The 21,458-nt window shown below is 36.6% G+C and overlaps 2 protein-coding genes and 1 pseudogene across 4 annotated transcripts; 2 read left to right on the top strand and 1 right to left on the bottom strand.

Annotated features, from left to right (window-relative positions):
- Positions 1-470: 470 nt before the first annotated feature.
- ALF4 (aberrant root formation protein) lies at positions 471-4,602 on the bottom strand. Its single transcript, XM_086250671.1, has 13 exons — positions 4,221-4,602; positions 3,993-4,142; positions 3,815-3,887; positions 3,483-3,658; positions 3,318-3,377; positions 3,008-3,152; positions 2,865-2,924; positions 2,495-2,760; positions 2,322-2,393; positions 2,027-2,104; positions 1,723-1,923; positions 902-953; positions 471-758 (listed from the first exon to the last, which is right to left on the bottom strand). The coding sequence occupies exons 1-13, from the start codon at positions 4,443-4,445 to the stop codon at positions 538-540; spliced, it is 1,779 nt and encodes a 592-aa protein (XP_086106797.1). The 5' UTR covers positions 4,446-4,602; the 3' UTR covers positions 471-537.
- A 244-nt stretch (positions 4,603-4,846) lies between these two features.
- Positions 4,847-11,599, top strand: TRS120 (transport protein TRS120). Of its 3 annotated transcripts, XM_086251971.1 has the most exons (10): positions 4,847-5,362; positions 5,435-5,641; positions 5,852-6,034; positions 6,221-6,330; positions 6,424-6,483; positions 6,863-7,151; positions 7,502-7,797; positions 8,687-9,564; positions 9,778-10,728; positions 11,046-11,599. In XM_086251971.1, the coding sequence occupies exons 1-10, from the start codon at positions 4,952-4,954 to the stop codon at positions 11,264-11,266; spliced, it is 3,606 nt and encodes a 1,201-aa protein (XP_086108097.1). In that variant the 5' UTR covers positions 4,847-4,951; the 3' UTR covers positions 11,267-11,599. The 3 variants fall into 3 exon arrangements, with proteins under 3 accessions (XP_086108097.1, XP_086108099.1, XP_086108098.1); XM_086251973.1 differs by having other exon boundaries at positions 5,222-5,653; positions 5,861-6,034; XM_086251972.1 differs by having other exon boundaries at positions 5,222-5,653.
- Positions 11,600-12,048: 449 nt separating this feature from the next.
- On the top strand, positions 12,049-14,051 carry LOC147279218 (pentatricopeptide repeat-containing protein At1g08070, chloroplastic pseudogene; annotated as a pseudogene).
- Positions 14,052-21,458: the final 7,407 nt, after the last annotated feature.

Genomic DNA, 21,458 nt, shown 5'->3' with positions numbered 1-21,458 from the left:
AGTCTTTTTCATCCACAAAACCAACAGTGCAAGTAATGATGGACGCGTGAAACATGTAAACAAACTTGTAAATTCCAAAATTTTGAACCTCAGGTCCTCAGCTGGGGTGACAGTGACATTATTTCATTTCTTCATATTTGAATAAAACTTTAAAGCAATCAATCATTGCCTCTAGTATTAGAGTCTGTCTATGATTTAGATTTTGTATGATATACATACAGATAATTACAAATTTATATGCCTTAATGGTTAAAAATATAATTGTACGCCATGCGGGTCATATTTGTCCGTTCATTGATATTTTTCCCTAGATTCAAGTTACAGATAGATAAATCTTTGCTCATCATTTCAATATCTCTCATGGCATGATGACAAACAGATCTTTAAAGACAAATTCTCAACTGGAACAGTTTTAGTGAAAATCTTATGTAAAACCATTAAAATGGAATTTGTACTCAGATTATGTGTAATTGTAATTAAACTGCAATTGTACATACAATTCAAAATTGGTCTAAAATCATTCATACATGTGACAACTTATGTAGACTGTTTCAGCTTATCTTCAACAAGCTCAATACAGTGGTACAAAACTAATTCAACCGGGTTTAAGGTACAAACTGCGTCAACTGCAAGTTGATCACAATCGTTCTTGTTCTCTGCCATTATGCCTGTTACTAGGGTACGTAGAGGTAGAAGCCACTCATTATAGGCTTTCTGTAAATTGCTTCGGTACAGCACTCCAGTGAAGTTAGTTTTTCCTGTGCAATGCACCAGAGTAAGAAAATGAAATGAGAAACCCATGAACAAATACTTTCCTTCTAAAGGGAAGTTACAATAGATTCAATAGCATCGATGTGATGTTTTCCACATTAGCTTTATTATTTCAACATGATATGTTTACCTGTTGATTCGGAGATTAATACAAATCGGTACAGGTTGAGTGCAGCCAGAACCTGTAGATAGAACTTGTCATACTATTTAGAAAAGCTTAACCAATAGGCATCAATAAGCCTATACAATCAGCAGCCATACACTAAAAATGAATTCAACGACAAAGAAAAGTATATTATTTGTAAGGTTGAAGTGAAAAGAAAATATGAACAATTAGCCTCTCCTGACAATTGAGACATGTTTTCATTGCCTTCCATTGACATTTCAAATTTGATCTCAAATATCTCGACAGAAACACAAACCTACATACTCAAGGCTGACAGATATAGTTCATGTCAGTAATGAAATGGAATACAGCTGCAATTGTGCGAGTGAAAAATATGTTCCACATAACATGTTACCAGTATTGGCAGTGACGACAATATAATGAAAGAAATGAGGAAAGCAAAAAGAAAACTTCAGCTGTGAAGATGCAGAGATTGAAGATTTGTATTAAAACAGTTAAACAAGACTATTGGCACTACAGGGCAGGCTATATTAGGTCAACCTATGGTTGCCCGAGACAAATCCTTGAAGGTTTTCTAAGAAGATTAATTTTCTAATCGTGGGATAGCTAAATTACCATAAACTCTATGCTGCTGCAATCTAGATTTGAAGCTTAACAACATAATATACTACATAATATATTCCTATATCATAATATAGCTAAAAAAGAGATCATTCATAAATCATAAAATATTGCTATATCATACATGAAGAATTCAGTATTATAAGCGCGATCTACAAAAAAAAAATCACAAAAGAAATCAACAAAGCAAGTGGAAGAAATACCGCATCACTAAGCTCAGGAAAGGATGGAGGTCCTCCCTGCGGGGGCCTCAGAATCAACTCCACCAATTCAAGGACATTGGCAGTCCAAAACAATGTACGTTGATGTGTTTTACATTCTGCCTGAAGAACTTCATCATTTCCTACTCTGTGGCTACTTTCCCTGTGCATTTCTCCTCTAACAATATCTAAAAGGATTGCAACCTATATAAAGTTGAAACGCCCACATTAGGTAATGTAGCTTGAAGTCTACTTTGGACAAAAAATAAGGAATACATATCACAAACAATTGGCTTAAAGGTTTTACCATAGAGGAAGAATCGCTTTTTGTGATCAAAGCCTTTAAAATGTCAAACCTCTGAGAACTTGGAATATCAGCAAGAATCTGGTTTTGAGTGGCAAACATAAGTAAGTAGTAATGGTTGTAAATTACTGCAAATAGTTTATTCAGAACCAAAGCATGTAGAGTATATTATAAGTAAAAGCTTACCAAATGACCATATGCTGAGATATAACCCACAAATTAAAAATGCCGCAGACTATCTTGTATGTAGATTATTAAATAAACACAACCATGAGGCAACAATAATACAAATCCTCACCCTTTTAAATGCATCAAAGGCATTCCTCCTCATCGCTGTATCTGATGTATATATGATGACCATTTGAACAGCCTAAAATGTACAGAGCCCAGAAGATAAGAAAACAGATTACATTCTCTTCCTCTTTGATAAATAAGAAGTTCCTAGAGCATCTAATGATGGCAAGAGTCAACCTGAAGAGCAACAAAAAGACTAGGCTCATAAGATGAGAAGTCATTATGTTCATCACATTGGGAGATATTTCCATCTGTAATGCAAAGTATGAAATTGATGGCATGTTTTTTAAGTTCCCATGGCAGAACGACAGAAGCTAGTATGTGCTTTAGCATGCCAACAGCTTGCCACCTTTTAATCTGGTTATTCTGAAGTCCATCCTTGACAGGAGTCAAATTCTCCTCAGCAGCCTCAACAACCTCATCAGAAGCATGGCCCCAGATCACTTCAATAAATTAATAGAAAACAAGTTAAACAATTGACAAAGTGTCAAGCTAAATAAATTTGGTACAACAAGAAAGAGAGCTATCAACATTGACAGACAAAAACCTGAAAGAGATGCACCACATTTGACATCGGAAAAGCAACTCATATAATCATCTTCATCCTCTGAGAGAACAGAAACATCAAGGTCTAAAATTGGATAACAAATAGAGTAAACTGTCATATTATACAGATTAAATGGATGTTACCTCCAACTGCAATCCTAGTTATTTTATCAACGTCAGACCCAGTTATTATACCAAGATATGACAAACCACAAAATGGGAAGAAACTAGACAGTTGCAACACAAAGGGCTGAGAACTTGAAACTTTGTAATTCATGCTTACAAGAGCCTGCACATCAATGGGGACTTTTAAGACACATAAACACTTATAAATTAAAAATAAAGAAGAATTTAAAAAGTAAAAAAAATATATCAAATTGGAGAGACGTGATATATAATAGTCTAGATATAACACAGTTGAAAAGGGACTTAGACTGTATGGAGGTATGCCAACCATAATCTGTAAGACATATAGACCAAGTAGAGCACGAAGCTTTTCATTTACTCCACCTTCCTGTTGCATGGAACAAAAAGATTATCAGGATCTAATAGAGAATATATTAAGAATCTCATGAATAGCCCTAAATCAGGAAAAACATCATATCAAATTGTCACAGACCAACTTTATGCAAACTGCATGTATGGAATGAGCAATGCCCAAAGCTCCGTCGAACAAATTCTTAAATTCTGTATCTTTATCTTTCAACTTCAAAGACCAGGCCTTCAAAACTCTAAGGGTAATAGGAGTTGCTTCTTTTACTTGCTCTAAGTGACGCCTCTGAAGGGAAATAAGTACTGAAATTAAAACAAGAGACGAATGTAACAACTTCTCAGCCCTCAGCAGGTAAAAAATTGGCTGTGTCATCTTGTATGACAATTCAATTCCATATATGGCATACATAATGAATCCGATAACAGTGTCACTATTAGTTTAGTTATCATTTAAATTACCTTTTGAAAGCCCATTCAGAAGAGGCGAGACATAACCCGAATCCCTGATTTTGTCACTTGGAGAACCCAATGCCTGACCCAATTACAATAAAAAATCATCAGAGAACTAAAAACCCAACAAAACAAACATACACAATAAGTATCAAGTTGAAATAGAAAGCACCAAAAGGCAAAACACCTCGCCAAGAATCGAAAGCATGTCTCGCGGATTACACATTGATACAAAGCGATCGATAATGCTCTCAGCGACCTCCAGGCATCTATCAGAGACACCTCCAAACACGGACACTTCCTTTGGCAACTCAAAGGAGAGTGAATCAATGATCACCTGCAACACCAACAATCAATTTATGATCATCCAAATATACAAATAAATAAAGGGTAGATGAATTTAATGGAAAGAAACCTGGTCCAATGACGGAGAAGACAGGAATTGGTCAATTTGTGAGAGAGTTTGGAAGGCGTTGGTTTCTGCAGCTTCATTGTCTGGGTCTGATAGAGCAGCGTCTAGGATTGAATTGAGGAAGTTGACGAGCTCTGAAACTGAGCTTTCTGGTTCATCAACTGATTTCGACAGTGAGTTTAGGATCTCTTCAAGAAGGGGCGAGGACTGTTCCGGATGGTTTGCCATGGTGCCACTGCTGCAAGTGTTGAAGCTAGAAGAAGAAGAAGAAGATGAAGATGAGCAGGTAAGTGTATTCTAGTCCAATTCAGTTCCACTAGGGTTTTGTTCCCAAACGACCTCAAAAGGCGCCAATGCGAATACTGCCCTCTGTTTGGTTATACCGTTAAAGTGCTTTTGTTTTTCAGTTTGTTTTATGAAAAATTAGAAATCTTTACGACTTTACGTACTCTAAAAATATTGTAACATTTACATATTGATGTTTGCACCTTGTAAATAAACAGACTACAGTTTCCTGGACTTGTCCAAGGATATCCCTGTCCCGAATGAAAGTCCTTATTATTCTTACAGCCAAACACATTTCCCTCCTCTTAACCATCTTAATCCCAACTAACTGAAAAGCTCAGACACTGAGCCCGATCTGCTTCTTCCTCAGATCGACATTTCCCCACTCTCATGCTCCGAATCCACCACCACACTTAAATCGCCCCTCCAAACCCGACCCGCCCAAAAAAATGGAGCCGGACGTGAGCATCGAGACGAGCTCCATGATCCGCGTGGCGGTGCTCCCGATCGGGCACGTGCCGCCGGTGCTGCTGCGCGAGTACCACTCGATGGTGCTCCGGCACCAAACGATTCCGCTCTCCGCCATCAGCTCGTTTTACACGGAGCACCAGAAGTCACCGTTCGCCCACCAGCCTTGGGAGTCTGGCAGCCTCCGGTTCAAGTTCGTCCTGGGCGGAGCCCCGCCCAGCCCATGGGAGGACTTCCAGTCCAACCGCAAAACCCTCGCCGTGATCGGCATCTGCCACTGCCCCTCCTCCCCCGACCTCGACTCCGTCACCGACCAGTTCGACTCCGCCTCCCGCGCCTACTCCTCCTCCCTCGTCCAACGCTGCTTCGCTTTCTGCCCCGCCGACTCTCAGGTCCGCCGCTCCTTCTCTCTATAATTTTTCCGATTTTTTTTTTTTTGTATTTGTTTAATTTTGAATTTGTAGTTGGAGGATGGGAGCAAGAAAGGGGGAAACTTGATGCTGTTTCCGCCGGCGGACCGGGCCACGCAGGAGTTTCACTTGCAGACGATGATGCAGGACATCGCGGCGTCGCTACTGATGGAGTTTGAGAAATGGGTGCTCAAGGCTGAGTCTGCGGGGACCATTGTCAAGACGCCTTTGGATTCTCAAGCCACTCTCAGCTCAGAGGAGGTTCATGTCTAGGTGTCCTATATAGAATTTTAAGCTGTTATTATATATAATAATATATTTACGATTTTATTGTTAGATTCGTACCAAAAATGATCATTTTTCTTATCTGTTGGAGTTGCTATGTGAATTTCTGTGTGCTAAATGTTGCGGCTTTTATCATTTTGTTGTAGTTGCTGAAAATAAAGTAAATATAAAAGATGTAAATGGCAGGTTATAAAGGCCAAGAAGCGGAGGCTTGGACGTGCGCAGAAGCTTATGGGTGATTATTGCTTGCTGGCAGGATCACCTGTTGATGCCAATGCTCACTACACTACTGCACTTGAACTTGCTAGGTTGACTGGAGATTTTTTCTGGTATGCCGGTGCATTGGAGGGTTGCGTTTGTGCCTTACTGGTAATGGCTCTCTCTTTGGACTTGCATTGCTTTTTGTGTGTTATAATATGACGGACTCGCATGGCTTTGTGTTAAGTTATCGCTTAGATTTCGTATTGACTGATTGGTCCTGGTGGGGGAAGCCTGCTTCTGAATTCCGTCTACTTGAAAATGTCAGTTGATTAATTTACATATACATGTTCTTAGGTTGATCAAATGGGCCATCAGGATTCGGCGTTGGAAGAGGAAGTTAGATATAGGTATCATAGTGTCATTGTGCACTACAAGAAGTCATTTATACAAGAGAATGCTCAGAGGTAATTCATAAATTCTGTTGTATATAGATGGTTGTTACTTTATTTATGTATGAAATGTTTTAATAGTTACTTCAATTAATCATTTATGTGCAGAGTTTCACCCCTAACTTTTGAACTTGAGGCTACTTTGAAATTAGCAAGGTTTCTTTGCAGGTAAACATTTTTCATGAATATTATATGATTTGATAAATGCAGCATGCTGTACTGACCTGATAAACTTAATTTTCATAAGTATTCTTGAGATTATATTAAAGAAAAATAATGTGTATTATCTCTTGTCTCTTACTGGAATCTGTTCTTGCTGCATCTTATTCTTTTATTTTCTCTACTTGTGAGTCTTGACTTTTAGCCTTCCTTTCTTGGAAAATGGTTTAAATAAATTGAATTCTGACTCCAAAAAAGTCAAATTAGATGCTTCATAAGAATTTCAGTTATATGATCATATATGTCCACGAAGTGGCAATTACTATTCCAATGATAGTTATACTTACACTATTTAATCTTACATGTTTATTTTGGTTCATTTTCACAGACGAGAACTGGCTAAGGAGGTTGTGGAACTACTAACAAATGCTGCAGATGGTGCTAAATCTCTGATTGATGCCAGTGATAGACTTGTATTATACATTGAAATAGCTCGTCTATATGGAACTCTTGGTTATCAGCGGAAAGCTGCATTTTTTATGAGGCAGGTAGCTCAATTATATTTGCAACAAGATAATCGGCTGGCCGCTATTAGTGCAATGCAAGTTCTGGCAATGACCACAAAAGCATATCGTGTTCAAAGTAGAGCTTCCATCTCAGATGGTTCCCTTCCGAAAGTGAGTATATAAGTATTATGCAAGAGATTACTCATCATATTTTGCATTTCTGTCTGTCTACATGCTTGTACACATGCACTAGTGTGTGTTTTGAGATGGAATTGCTGGCTTACTTTGTGCATTTGAGGTAGGGTTACCTTGATCATTAATGGTATATATTAATCTCTTCCTCTATTGTATTCTAGAATGTAACTTTTACAGTCAAAATGAAGAATTAGGTTGAGGCTTATTTCCCTCGTAACTTCCTTGTGTGATTACCCTTTAAACTTTCTTATATGTTGTGTGGCTTAGATTGTAAGCATTTTCTTAGTAAGTTTTCTGCTTATAATTCTTCTTTTATTTCCTCACAGAAGGAAGTCGGATCAAGTCTTGCTGAGGGTGGGAAAATGCTCCACCAGTCAGTAGTCTCTCTATTTGAGTCTCAGTGGAGCACACTACAGATGGTTGTACTAAGAGAGATTCTGCTATCTGCCGTCCGTGCAGGAGATCCTCTTGCTGCCTGGGGTGCAGCTGCAAGACTACTAAGATCATATTATCCTTTAATTACACCTGCTGGGCAAAATGGCCTTGCTAGTGCACTCTCAAATTCAGCGGATAGGTTGCCATCGGGAACTCGCTGTGCTGACCCTGCTTTACCTTTCATTAGGTCTTCACCAGTACCTAAGCATTTTTCCTGTTAGTACATGATCATTTTGTTTATTGTGAAACTTAATAACAACAATATTATCTGCTATGCTATAAGTAATTCTTCTCCATAGTCTTCACTGCAAGACAAGCATGTAGTTGCACAGAGGCTCATGATGCCTTGGAGTTGGACCAATAAATATTTGTTTTACCATAAATTTTTTTAAAATTATTTAATGTATGTAAAAGCAATTAATATGCTTAATGTTGACAATTCTGAAATATACTCCTATGACAAGGTCCAAAAAAAAATTATTTTCTAACGTTAGAATGTGGAACAATGAGAAGTGAATATCTGCCAGCTCTGACCAGCTTATTAATTTGATTAGGGATGCTAGATTTTTTCCCATTTTTTGTTTCCTTCAAGTTAAGCATCATTTTTTTTAACAATGTTTTATTTACCTATATACATTTGAATAATGCTATACTTACCACATTCTTATACCACATTTTTATACCATTTTACGTGTCATTATTTTACTGGACAAGGTTTATCTTTTTCTTTTTGGATTTTTGTTTTTATTTTTTAGTATCCAATGTATGAATGCCATGTAAGTTGCCACATAAGGTGGTATTAAATTGTGGTATAAAAATGTAGGATGTCTAGAACTACTGTATACATTTTGTAGAATGTGAAAGTTATGAGATTCTTTAGTAGAGCTAAGTTGTCTTCTGTTTGTATTGGCAATGAAGAAAAATATATATCTTTTTTCCTTTAAAAATCTTTCGATATCCAAGGTCATCCGGTACTGAATATTGATGTCAATAATATGGACTTATCACCATTAGAGTATTTAATTGTTGCTCTATTTTTCTAAGATTTCTAATTAAATCATCTGACCTGCTTCTAGGTTGCATTCTTTTCCTCTGCATCCCTCACAAATGGACATTGTAAAGCGCAATCCCTCAAGAGAAGACTGGTGGGCAGGAGCTGCTCCTTCTGGGCCTTTTATTTATACACCACTCAACAAGGGAGAGCCAAACAATAGTGCCAAACAGGAGCTGATTTGGATTGTTGGAGAACCAGTTCAGATCTTGGTCGAACTGGCAAACCCATGTGGCTTTTATTTGAGGGTTGATAGTATATATCTCTCAGTGCCTTCAGGAAATTTTGATGCTTTTCCGGTTATTGTAAATCTTCCACCCAATTCATCAAAGGTGGTCACCTTATCAGGGATCCCAACTTCGGTCGGGCCAGTGACAATTCCTGGGTGCACTGTCCACTGCTTTGGTGTTATTACTGAACACCTGTTTAAGGATGTTGACAGTCTGCTCCTTGGAGCTACACAAGGACTTGTGCTTTCTGACCCTTTCAGATGCTGTGGATCTGCAAGGTTGAGAAATATATCTGTTCCAAATATCTCTGTGGTACCACCACTACCGTTGCTGGTTTCTCGTGTTGTCGGTGGTGATGGTGCAATCATTCTACATGAAGGTGAAATTCGTGATGTATGGATAAGTCTGGCTAATGCTGGTACAGTTCCGGTGGAGCAAGTGCATATATCACTATCCGGAAAAAACCAAGATTCTGTTGTCTCGATTGGAACTGAAACATTAAAATCTGCCCTTCCTTTGAAGCCTGGTGCGGAAGTGACCATACCTGTGACCTTAAGAGCTCGGCGGCTTGGCTTAGCAGATACTGATACTGCTGGTGGCAGAAGTGCCTCTGGAAGCACTGCAAGGCATTTTAAGGATGGAAATAGCCCCACATTGTTGATCCATTATGCAGGTATTCTTAAATCTATATGATATTCTCTCTCTCTCTCTCTCTCTCTCTCTCTCTCTCTCTCTCTCACACACACACACACACACACACACACGAACACTTGAGTTTGGCTTTATTAACTTTAAACCTCTCAGTGCCACGTTATCCTGAGTATGGTAGCATTAACTTGTGTGACTTGTTTTCTTTCTGACAGTTATTCTTTCATTTGCTTCTCAGGGTCTCTGACAAATACTGCAGATCCTCCAACATCTGTTGTCCCCCCTGGCAGGCGCCTGGTTGTTCCCTTGCAGATTTGTGTTTTGCAGGGTTTGTCTTTTGTGAAGGCTCGTTTACTCTCGATGGAGATTCCTGCACAAGTGGGTGAAAACATTCCCAAACCAGTTCATATCGATAACAGCCCTACTGAAGGAACTGTTGGCTCTCAAAATAAGATGGACAGATTGGTGAAGATTGATCCTTTCAGAGGAAGTTGGGGACTACGCTTTCTTGAACTCGAGTTGTCTAATCCAACAGATGTTGTCTTTGAAATTAGTGTTTCAGTCCAGCTGGAGAACTCTAGTCATGAGCATGGAACTTCTGTTGATCAAGATGCTGCTGAGTATGGTTACCCTAAAACAAGAATTGATCGGGATTGCTCCGCGAGGGTACTGATACCTCTGGAGCATTTTAAATTACCTGTTCTTGATGATTCTTTTTTTGTGAAGGATAATCAGGCAGATGGGGCCATCAGTGGCAGAAATTCAAGCTTTTCAGAAAGGAATATTAAAGCTGAACTTAATGCTTCTATCAAGAACCTCATATCTAGAATAAAGGTTCGGTGGCAATCAGGGCGAAACGGCTCTGGAGAATTAAATATCAAGGATGCTGTACAGACAGCTCTCCAGACATCTGTTATGGATGTACTTCTGCCGGACCCATTGACATTTTGCTTCAGGCTTTCTAGAAATGGCCTTGAACGTGAAAATTCTGGTTCACCAAAAGAATCTAATGTTCAAGTTCACCCTGCTGCATCCAAGGGTTCTGTGCTGGCGCATGAAATGACTCCAATGGAAGTTATGGTTCGTAATAACACAACGGAGATGATCAAGATGAGTCTTAGCATTACATGCAGAGATGTTGCTGGAGAGAATTGTGTAGAGTGTACCAAGGCAACTGTCTTATGTTCTGGTAATGTCTATGACGATGACTTTCTTCAACTACCTTTACAGAATTCATGTGTTGTTTTCACAAGTCTCTATCTTTTGTAATTGTCCCTTCTAGTTTACATATTCTCGATGTAGATGAGTATACTTTTCAGAAATAAAACATTTTAGCACCTGTTTAATAGGTTAATCAATGCTAAATCTTGCCTATTTTTTGTTTGTTTCAAGAATTGTTCGGTAGTGAGTGTTAGAACTTCCCCTGCAATTTCCATAGGTGGAGTACAATTTGATTTGCATGCTTTTGTGACTGAAGTGTTATGTGATCATTTTACCTATGTGCAGGTGTTTTGAGCGGGATCACCATGGAGGTTCCCCCACTTGAAGAAATTACTCATTCTTTCTCTTTGTATTTTCTTGTCCCTGGTGAGTACACACTGGTAGCGGCTGCCGTGATTGATGATGCTAATGATATCCTCAGGGCTCGTGCAAAAACCAAATTCTCTGATGAGCCGATTTTCTGTCGTGGGCCTCCTTATCATGTTCGTGTTCTTGGGACTGCATGATGGTCGGAGGCAGAACGTACAAGGGACCTAAGAAGGGCCATGGCCTCTGCAAACTTTTGAAAAAAAAAAAAATTCAATATAAGTTGTAGTATACCAATGTGTTGAGCATATTTGTCATTTGTAATTTCATTTTTTTTTCTCTTCTATTCTTTATTCTGGTGAACATTACAGTTAAATCAAATATCACCTAACTCAAACCCATCATTTGGATTTAATCTTTATGTTATTACTTATTAGTAATACAAGTTTATTATTATTTTTTTGTATTTAATTAATCACATGACTTTTTTTTTTTTTAAGAGTGGGTTTATTTGAACCCAATTATTTAGTATCTTATTCTTAGCCTAACTTTATGTATGTAATTGTTTTACCCATTGTTATACTTGCGAAAAACTTAGATCATTGATAATTTATTTTTGCAGTTTCCTTTTTTTTTAAGAACATAAAGGGAGTATACACTTGATGTCTCTACATCTCTCATCACGAGAGATCACGTGTTCATTGTTTTTATCTTTTTCATACATAATTTGACATGAGATATTGAGATGAAAGAAATAAATAAAATATATAAATTATTTTCATGGTTCGGGAAGCAAAAAACTTCTATCACTTAGCACTCTGGTTATATGTGAGTGGTAATTGACATGGAAAAAAAAAACAACTGTCATTGAGCTTAAATTTTAGTTTTCATTTTGAAATGTCGTTACTCAAAAACCTTGATCGACTCTTGTTTCCCTCCTTATTTCCCCGCAGCCAAACAGGAGGTTAAACCGGCAACACAAATGAAAACGGAGGCCCCCAAATCACTCCTAACTCTCATAGAAACCTGCACAAACCTTAAACAACTTCAGCAAATCCATGCCAAATCTGTAACCTCAGGCCTTTCCCATAACCAATTCATCCTCACCAGAATCACCAGTTCCTTCTTATTCCCTCAATCCCTGAACTACGCCACCCGCTTATTAACTGAAACCCAAGAACCAAGCATTTTTATTTACAATTCCATAATCAAAGTATATTCTCAATCAGAACTCCCATTTGCTGCTTTATCAGTGTATAACAAAATGAGGGTACGCGAAAATGTGTTGGGCGACAACTTCACGTACCCTTTTGTGTTGAAAGCTTGTGCTAGTGAATTGGCTTTGGACAAAGGGAGGGAGGTTCATGGTGTAGTTGTTAGAAGTGGGTTTGATTCGGATATGTTTTTGTGTAGTTCTTTGCTAAACTTTTATGGGGTTTGTGGGAAAATCGTGAGTGCAAGGCAGGTGTTTGATGAATGTAAGGCGAAGGATGTTGTTTTCTGGAATGCCATGATAACGGGTTACGCACGAAATGGGATGGTTTTGGAAGCTTGTCAGGTTTTTAGGGAGATGGAGGAAGTGGGAGATGTTATTAGACCCAATGAAGGCTCAATTTTAGCGTTGATATTGGCTTGCATGGTATCGAAACACTTGAAATTTGGGAGAGAGATTCATGGCTTTGCGAGGAAACATGCAAGCTTTGGGTTGAGTGTGAAAGTGGGAGCTGCATTGGTTGATTTCTATGCAAAATGTGGCTGCTTGGATTATGCAAAGAGAGTGTTCGAGGGATTGCCTGAGAAGAATGCTGTGGTGTGGAACTCATTGTTATGTGGTTATTCTCTAAATGGGTTTTCAAAAGAAGCAATTGATGTTTTCAAGAAAATGTATTTTGTGGATGTTAAGCCGGATAAGTTCACAATTTCAGGCTTGTTGTCTGCTTGTGCCCAAATGGGTGCTATTAATCTAGGAAATTGGGTTCGGAAATTTGCAGAGAAGAATGGAATTTGGGATGTGTATATAGGGACCTCTTTGGTAGACATGTATGCAAAATGTGGTTCTATTGGAACAGCTAGAGAAGTGTTTGATCAAATGGATCAAAAAACTGTTGTGACATGGAATGCTATTCTCTCTGGATATGCTTCGAATGGGCAGGCCAGATCTGCAATGGAGCTCTTTGATGAGATGAGAAAATCAGGTGCTAGGCCAGATTACATAACCTTCCTTTCGGTTTTACATGCTTGTGCTCATGCTGGTTTGGTTGAAAAAGGTAAGCAATACTTTGATTTAATGGTGAAGAACTATAAGATCACCCCAAAAGTTGAGCATTATGGTTGCATGGTTGATCTTCTTGGCCGTGCTGGGCTAATAAAGGAAGCAAAGGAATTTATTGAGAGGAAGGATTTTGAACCAAATGTAATTGTATGGGGATCTTTGTTCAATGCTTGTAGCATTCATGGTGATATTGAGGTAGGAGAGTGGGCAGCTCACCATTTGTTCAACTTAGAAGCAATGGATGGGGGGTCCTATGTGCTGTTAGCAAATATGTATGCTGCAGCTCGAAGATTTGACAGGGTTAAAGCGGTTAGAGAGGAAATGGACAATGCCAATATTTTCAAACCACCTGCATGTAGCATGATTGAGATTGGAGATGTTGTTCATGAGTTTCTTGTTGCTGACAAGAAGCACCCTAAATCGGAAGAGATCTACTGGGTGTTGGATAAATTAAGCGAGAAGCTCAAGATGGCAGGCTATGTGCACTTGTCTTCTTTAGATGAAGAGTGTTTGGAAATTAGCTGAGGAAGAATCATTTCTTGGCAAAAAAAATTGAAATTTGGTAAAGGGGAAAGGAAATGAAGGGAGTAGTTTCATACTCTGATCCTGTTACTGCACCTGTTCAAGAAGTACAGGGCAATATAAGTGATCATTTCAAGGGGCACTGGGATTTGGATTTGTATGGCATTTTGTAGATTATGGAGATGGATGCATGACCCTCAGAGATGATTTTGAGAGGCGCCGAAGGGGAAGTTATAGATTAGATCATTTCTTCATCCGAGGTGAGCTGAAAATGTTGCTGTTTCAAAGGATCAAAGAAAGATTCTGCAAAAGAATAGGCCTTGGTAAGTCAGGCTTTATATTTCATCAAGATTTTAAATTATCAACCTTTGATAAGTTAAGATTTTTTTTATTTTATCAGATTTTATTTCTTTAGGAATGTAGTTATATATTATCAGAAGAGGTAGCTATCGTAAAATCACTTACTGAAGTTTGAAAAAAATGAAAAAGAACAGTACTGAAAATAATATGAAGTTGGGGCCCATCTGGCTTGTGAGAACACTAGTAATGGTCATAGTTAATTATAATTGGTTCCTTGACATCAAATCATAATCTGAGTTCTTCTGTGAGATGTCTAGACCATTTAAACCACCAGAGACTTGAATAGTACCAAGGTAATAACAGTTGATTTTACATAGTCAGTAGGTCCGGGAATTTTTTTGTCTTCTTTTGCAAGTTATTTGGAGATCCATTTCCAGGTTCCATTCTTTCCTTGATAATGCTTCACTGGCCAAAATGTTGAGCTAATTCATGGACATGTTTTGTGAATATTTGTCACTGCATTTCCGTTTTCCTTCTCATGTTTTATAATTATTAGTGATCTGCTGCAGATGGTGAGCAAGTTCTTCATGGAACATGGTGGTAATGCTGGGTAATTATGTCAGTTTCATTGATGCTATCTGAAGTTTCTCTTACAGTTTCATTCTTCTTGATGTCTTGTGCCTACAAAAGATGATATGATGAATTTTCTATCCTGGAAATGCTCCAATGTCTGGTGCAACGCAAGCCTTTGCAAACAATCATGCTAAACTATTCTCTTTGTCTGTCTTTTTTTTTTGGCCACTATTCTCTGTCTGTCAAGGGTCACCAAATACCATGAAACTGTTCATCCCACAGGCCTCTTCTTTTGTAAAGTTGTGCAACATCTTAATGAGGCCAAAATTATTGTGCTTCAACTGGACCCATAATTTTTGCTACTTTTGGAAATTAGGAATAAAGTTGTGAACAATTTTGGAAATTTTGGTGATTATGGTGTTATCTTTGAATTGTAATGATAAAAGAAGCGATGGCATAATTATATGTTGACTTCTGCTCTACAATTATTACCTGTCATATAATGTAATGATTAATAATCACTTGCATTGTGAAGGAAGTCACTCAGTTTTATTAATTTGTTAGCTTTTGCCCTCTTATTTATATTTTGCTAGACAATTTGACGGCCTTCTCCTCTAAACAACCAAAAAACATGACAATGGTGGAAATGGTTATATGCCATTAAAGTAGCTTCATGAACATGGGATTTAAATAAAACACATTGAATGAAATGGTTAAATATATATGCCATTAAAGTAGCTAGCTCCATCAATATTTGGTCAAGCCATTAAAGTGGTTCCTTCAACCAGACTCAAATCACTTTCCTCCTATTAATGGATTGGTACTACAAGTCAGTCTCTATCCTTGTGTCAACCAGGACAAGCGATTTGATCGATCATTTGATCATATGCATGTTTTTATTTCCCCTTCCATCATTGTGAATGTCCAACACAAGCTGTGTAATTTGGCTTGGTCATGGTTTTCAGCAATGTATACCAATGAAGCTTCCTTTAAACAAAGGTGCTAAGAGGCCAAGAGCTGTGAGTTTCTTAGGTTATATTTTATTTGATTCTAAAGCTTCTTTTGAATTCAAGACAAAGATTGTTGGTTACCAAAAAATCTGATTGAAGTCTTTCTTAATCATTTCTCACATAATTAGTACTAGTCACGTGACTAATTATTGTGACAAAAATATTGTATATAACAAATTCTCATTGCTTAGGGGTAAAAAGAAGCTTAAAAGATGAGGTTGGTGGTGGTGTGGACAAGGTGGTAGTTGGAACTTGGAACCTAAAACTGGGTTGCTCTCTGGTTACCAGTTGGGTGTATGGAAACAGTTAGCTGTATTGATAATGAAAATAAAACTATTAAAAGTGACCAAGAAAATATGGGAAATGTGATACTTGGAATAGAACGCATCAAGAAAATGATTGATTAATAAAATGACGTGTTTATATTTTGGTGAATTGAAGGGTCAATTCTTACAACTATTAATAAATAAAATTTAATGAATGTGTTTATGATAAACCCTCTTGCCTTCTAATTAAAATTATGTATCCTTGTCTTATGTGTCACATGTCTTTAATTATCTTCATGCATGACATGTGACATGTTTTGTTGTTGTAGGCCCCACTTTCTTATATTTGCGTCGATTTTATTTTTTCATACATTAGGACAAGATTTTAATCTATATGTATTAAGTAAACTGAAGTACTTTAAACTGAATTCAGATGCTCTGCTAATTTATGCTAATAGAACATCTTAGTTTTACAACTTTTTTTTTTGTCCGAATAGTTTACAACTCAATTTTTTTTTGTCCCAATAGTTTACAACTCTTCACATACTTATTATTTATAATGCGGGTTTAATTTTGTGTTTCCATTTCTCTACACTTGACCCTATATGGCACCTTCTTGTAAATACTAAATGGGCCCCCTTAATGGTCAAAACCCAGATCTTACATGGGCTTAGTAGCCCAGGAATACGAAGATGAATGAGGCTTGAGGATCATAGGATGGAAGAATATGTCAACACCCAACACTAAGTTAATGTTTCAGTTGTAATATTGTATGATGACAATTTTTGAGTTGCCTTTCAAGAAAAGACAACTTTGATAAGTTCATCATCCTAAGCATCGTTAAATGAAGAATTGAAGATGATGGGCCAACACATTATAAAATCACACATTTTAATTTCCTTGTCACATTTTTGGTAGTGTCGTTAAAATCCCATTTGACAACTTTCAAAAACATTGATAAAAATGTCAAGAGTACTTTGAGCCAATATTCCTTAGCTGCCCTTGTGAACAAATTGGTCTAAAAACTACTAAAACCTCCTCAATTTTTTTAACTTATAATTCGACTATTCCTTTCTCGTCTCTAATCGACAAATTTGTCTCCAAATCTCCAAAAGTCAGTCAAGCGTTTTATGAATACACATTACCATAGATCCCTTCTTTGCCATGCATTGAAAAACTTCCCCAAAAGTCCTCAAATTTCAATCTTTCTATTTGATGTGAATACACTTAGGTGGGAACAATTGACCCAAACACTCCTTCAATTAGATAATAACACAAAAACAAGCTTAACCTAACATCAATGTGGCCCTCTGCCAAAAATTTCTCCCATAATCAAATTCAAGAAGGTCTAAGATGATCTTGGCAGGAAAACCTCATGACTTTTAGGAGTATTATTATTATTATTATTATTTTCTTATGATTTAGTTGTTGTTTGCAAGGTTCATTTTTTAATTTCTAAGTATGCAAGTTGGTGAGTTGGTTACTAGAAAAAAAAAAAAAAAAAAAAATGCAGTGAACCACCTGGTGTGACATCACAGAAGAAAGGGCAATAAGCAGAACATCATCAAAACCATGCTTGCTCTATTATATGTCCTTTGTTGCCTTCTTTCTTTATTTTTCCTCATCTATCATATCGCCTGCACTAGCTGGTAGGGTAGCCATTTATATAGCTCCTCCTTTTATCCATTCTGAGTTTTTTTTTTTTTTTTTTTAAATCTTTTATATATATATATTTTTTTTCATTTGATAGGCTAAAAGGAGGGGATTCAAACTCTCGAGTATGGCTGAATAAATACTCTCAACAACTAAAGTTTGAAGTCTGACCTTTGAAATTCTTGTAATCCAAAGCTAATCTTACAGCTTTATATGACATTAAACATATAGCATACGTGCTTTGCATATGTTAGCTAGTTTGCAGCGTTCTTTAATAATTAAGAATCACAATTAAATTCTAATTAACAACTTGCATGCTTTAAGTTCTTAACAAGCACGAATGCTATGCAAAATGAAATATTAATTGGAGTATGGTTTCTCGGTTTTTATTTGTTGTGTTGATATATATTATTGTGCACTTATATTTAAAACTATATACGGTTATTTTAGACTTTTCAGTTAATCATCTTTTCAATAAAAATCTTAAATGTCTAACATCAAATCCCTAAATGACGTAATTTTGACAATAAATACAGTATCAGCATTTAAAACATACGCAGGGGATCCTATTCGAAATAGTAGAAGTTGAATACCCAAGTTCATGAATGGAGATTGGATTCCCATTTATCTTCAAAAACTTGGACATTTTTTGTATTTTTTCTTGGGGAGTGTTGGGGGTGGGCTATGGAGCACTGTGAAGAAAGGGGTGAGTGGTTGGGTGGTCCATGCACGAATGCTCAGTGTTTTTGTGGTCCATGCAAGAAAAGGCTTAATATGAGAGAGAGAGAGAGAGAGAGAGAGGAATGGGGGGCCAGAGAAGGGAGCAAAAGAACATGAAGTACTGCAAAGAGAGAGTAGGGGCAATTGGCTTAGCTATGCCTACAAAAGCCACGATGGGACAAAGCCAGTAATTCAAGTTTCACAAGTACCTAATCTTAAGATTCTTAACATCAATGAATATAGATTTTCAAAACCCAATAATGGAACATGCATGAAATTCAACCGGCCATCTGACATCCTTACAGTCTTTCCTCTAAGATTTGACATTTGATTTTAATTACCAACCCTCTCTCTAACCCAAACTACTTGAATTTGTAGGCATGCGCATGCATTAAAATCATTAATAAATTTTCTCTTATTAGATATAAGAATGTTAGATTGTCGATAAGATTATTGATTCCTGATAATTATATTATCAAATTGTGAATTTAACAGCATATGTTAAAATTTAATTTTTTAATAATTTAGATTTATAGACCGATAATATAACATGTCAAAATATCTCATAAAAACACATATATAGATTTACAACGAACCTTGACTTGTTTGAGATAGCAAGGCATAAGATAGAGCATATTTTGAATTACACGTATCTAGCTGTCACAGCCTAGCAAATTGCATGTCTCTATTATACTCCCTCTATGATCATTAAGCATTTTAATTCCTTGGGATCTATTATACTCCCTCTATGATCATTAAGCATTTTAATTCCTTGGGAGTCACTTTTGGCCAAATTCCTCCTCTATAATTGTTCCCAAATGATACCATATATGCTCCATCGTTTAATTTTCACAATGAATGATTTCATCGATCCACAAGCTAGTGCGCCTCGAAAAGAATGGATCGACCAGCTACAACATAAAATGTCTTCAATACGAAACATGAAACCTTTGGTCCAATTGGATAATGGATGGATGAGGCCACCATCAATTTGGCCTTCCCCATCGTCTGTCTGTGGGGCACCTCCAATCAATACAATGCGTTTAATCTCGAGTAATGTTAAAATGATCATATTATTTGAAATCCGTTAATTAATAATTTATCATAATAATTTATGCAATTATTAGCATGCTGCTAGATATACATTTTACACTCATTTTTTAGACAACTTAAATTTTTAGAGTTTTAAGTCTAGTAATTATTTTACATGATATCAAAGTTCTGGTTTTTGAAATTTTTGGATTTGAAATCTCCAACTCGATCGCATCTCGCACTTATACATTTTTTACAAAGTGAGATGTAGCACATACTAGCTAGCTTAAATTTTATAGTTTAGTGGTTGTCTTTCATTAATAAGTACACATTAAAGCATGTGATAATGTGATTCTATCTTTTAACAACTTTGGTTCAATGTTTCTAATGCATATATTGGAGCATAATTAAACATGCATAGTGTTTTTGACAATTCAGTTGTACTACAGGTAGATAATATTATTGGTGTGGCATCACAAAAGTTTGTGATTAATACGTACTGCTTGTCTATTCTTCACTCTGTAGATCGAGCAGCAAATGCAAGCTTGAAATGAGAATGAAAAGGATAGATTTGGCATAAAAGGGAAAAAGAGATGATTATTTTGAGTGGGTAATTTGGTCAGTCAGATCATGAGCTACTTTGATACATATTGATCATGAATGGAATGAAAATCGATGGAGATAGATGGAGTGGTCAAAACTCAAAAACTAAATATCCAATGATGTGCATGGTATCTGATCAGATGAGAATCCACGTACGTACGATCAAGTGTTCTTTCTTAACATCAATGTGATTGGGATTGGGATTGGCATCAGCTAGCTAGCTAGCTTTTCTTCCTTGGACCTTTTTGACAGTCTCTTCCAAAAACATTAACGCTACGTACGTACCCCACACATATATGATAACTACAAGTTGGGTTGGGAAACCACCAAGGACTTTATTTGCTTTCTAGCTAGTATTTGGAAATTACAAGTAAGATATCTAGTCATATAGGAAATATACAATTAAAGATGTGGATAAAGTTATTTCTACTAAATTTCCTTCATACCACATATATATTACATGCATCTTTAATAAAAGTTAGACTCCTCTTATTTTTACGAAAAATGTGATACATATATACAGGTGTTCTTGATATTAACTTCTATAGTTAAAATAAATAAGATAACCGATTAGGATTAAGATAGGTATGGAGTTTAATTCTTTTTAAATATAACTAAAAGAAATGTGATACACATGAAATTAATATGAAAATTATAATACATTTAACATGAATCTTTTAGTGTAATTAATTAGCATAGCATGCAATATATGCTTAATATGCATGACTTTTATAACCAATATGATGAGTTCCTAAGAGCACCTACGTGTGCTCAAATACGTACATATATAGCACACAGGACGCATATGCAAACGTACCAGTATAATTCTTTGTGGCAAACATTGATCAATGTAGGTGATTAATTAGTTGGTAATAATCGAAATAAGGAAATTAGAAAAGCTCTATCACACAGTTACAGTATTATATACAATTATTTCTTGACCATTAAATCTTTGACTAGTTCCTTTTTTTAATAAGCTATAAGTGTTTGAAATGCAATTGAAGAGCAAAAATATAACCTTTTGCTTTTATTTAGAATTGGCACCAAACAATTGAAGGACAAGGACACAGACAAAACCTTACATAAGACTTTTTCCACTCTCATAATAAATCTTAAAATAATCTTGTTCCCTACATAATTAAGTGGACCCGACTTACTTAATATTAAAATGCAATTAAAATAATGAAACCTAAATGTGGCAGACACAATCACACAAAGTCCTAATTATATAATCAACTAATCAACCTACTACTAGTCTTAGTAATCACACATATTTTCTATTCCTTTTTGCCAAAACGACTTCTCTTTTGTTTTTAATTAGTGAATGTGAAAGTGTGTCGGATTCATCGATCATATGTTGGCTCGTGTAAAACGTGTGGGCCCATTGTGAACTGTCGAGAGCGAAAACAAATGGCAGGCTGTGATTGGTCAATTTGGTTGA

The sequence above is a fragment of the Dryas octopetala genome, chromosome 7 (assembly GCF_963921425.1).
Source record: "Dryas octopetala chromosome 7, drDryOcto1.1, whole genome shotgun sequence".
NCBI lineage: Eukaryota > Viridiplantae > Streptophyta > Magnoliopsida > Rosales > Rosaceae > Dryas > Dryas octopetala.
This window is presented reverse-complemented; position numbering and strand designations above follow the sequence as displayed.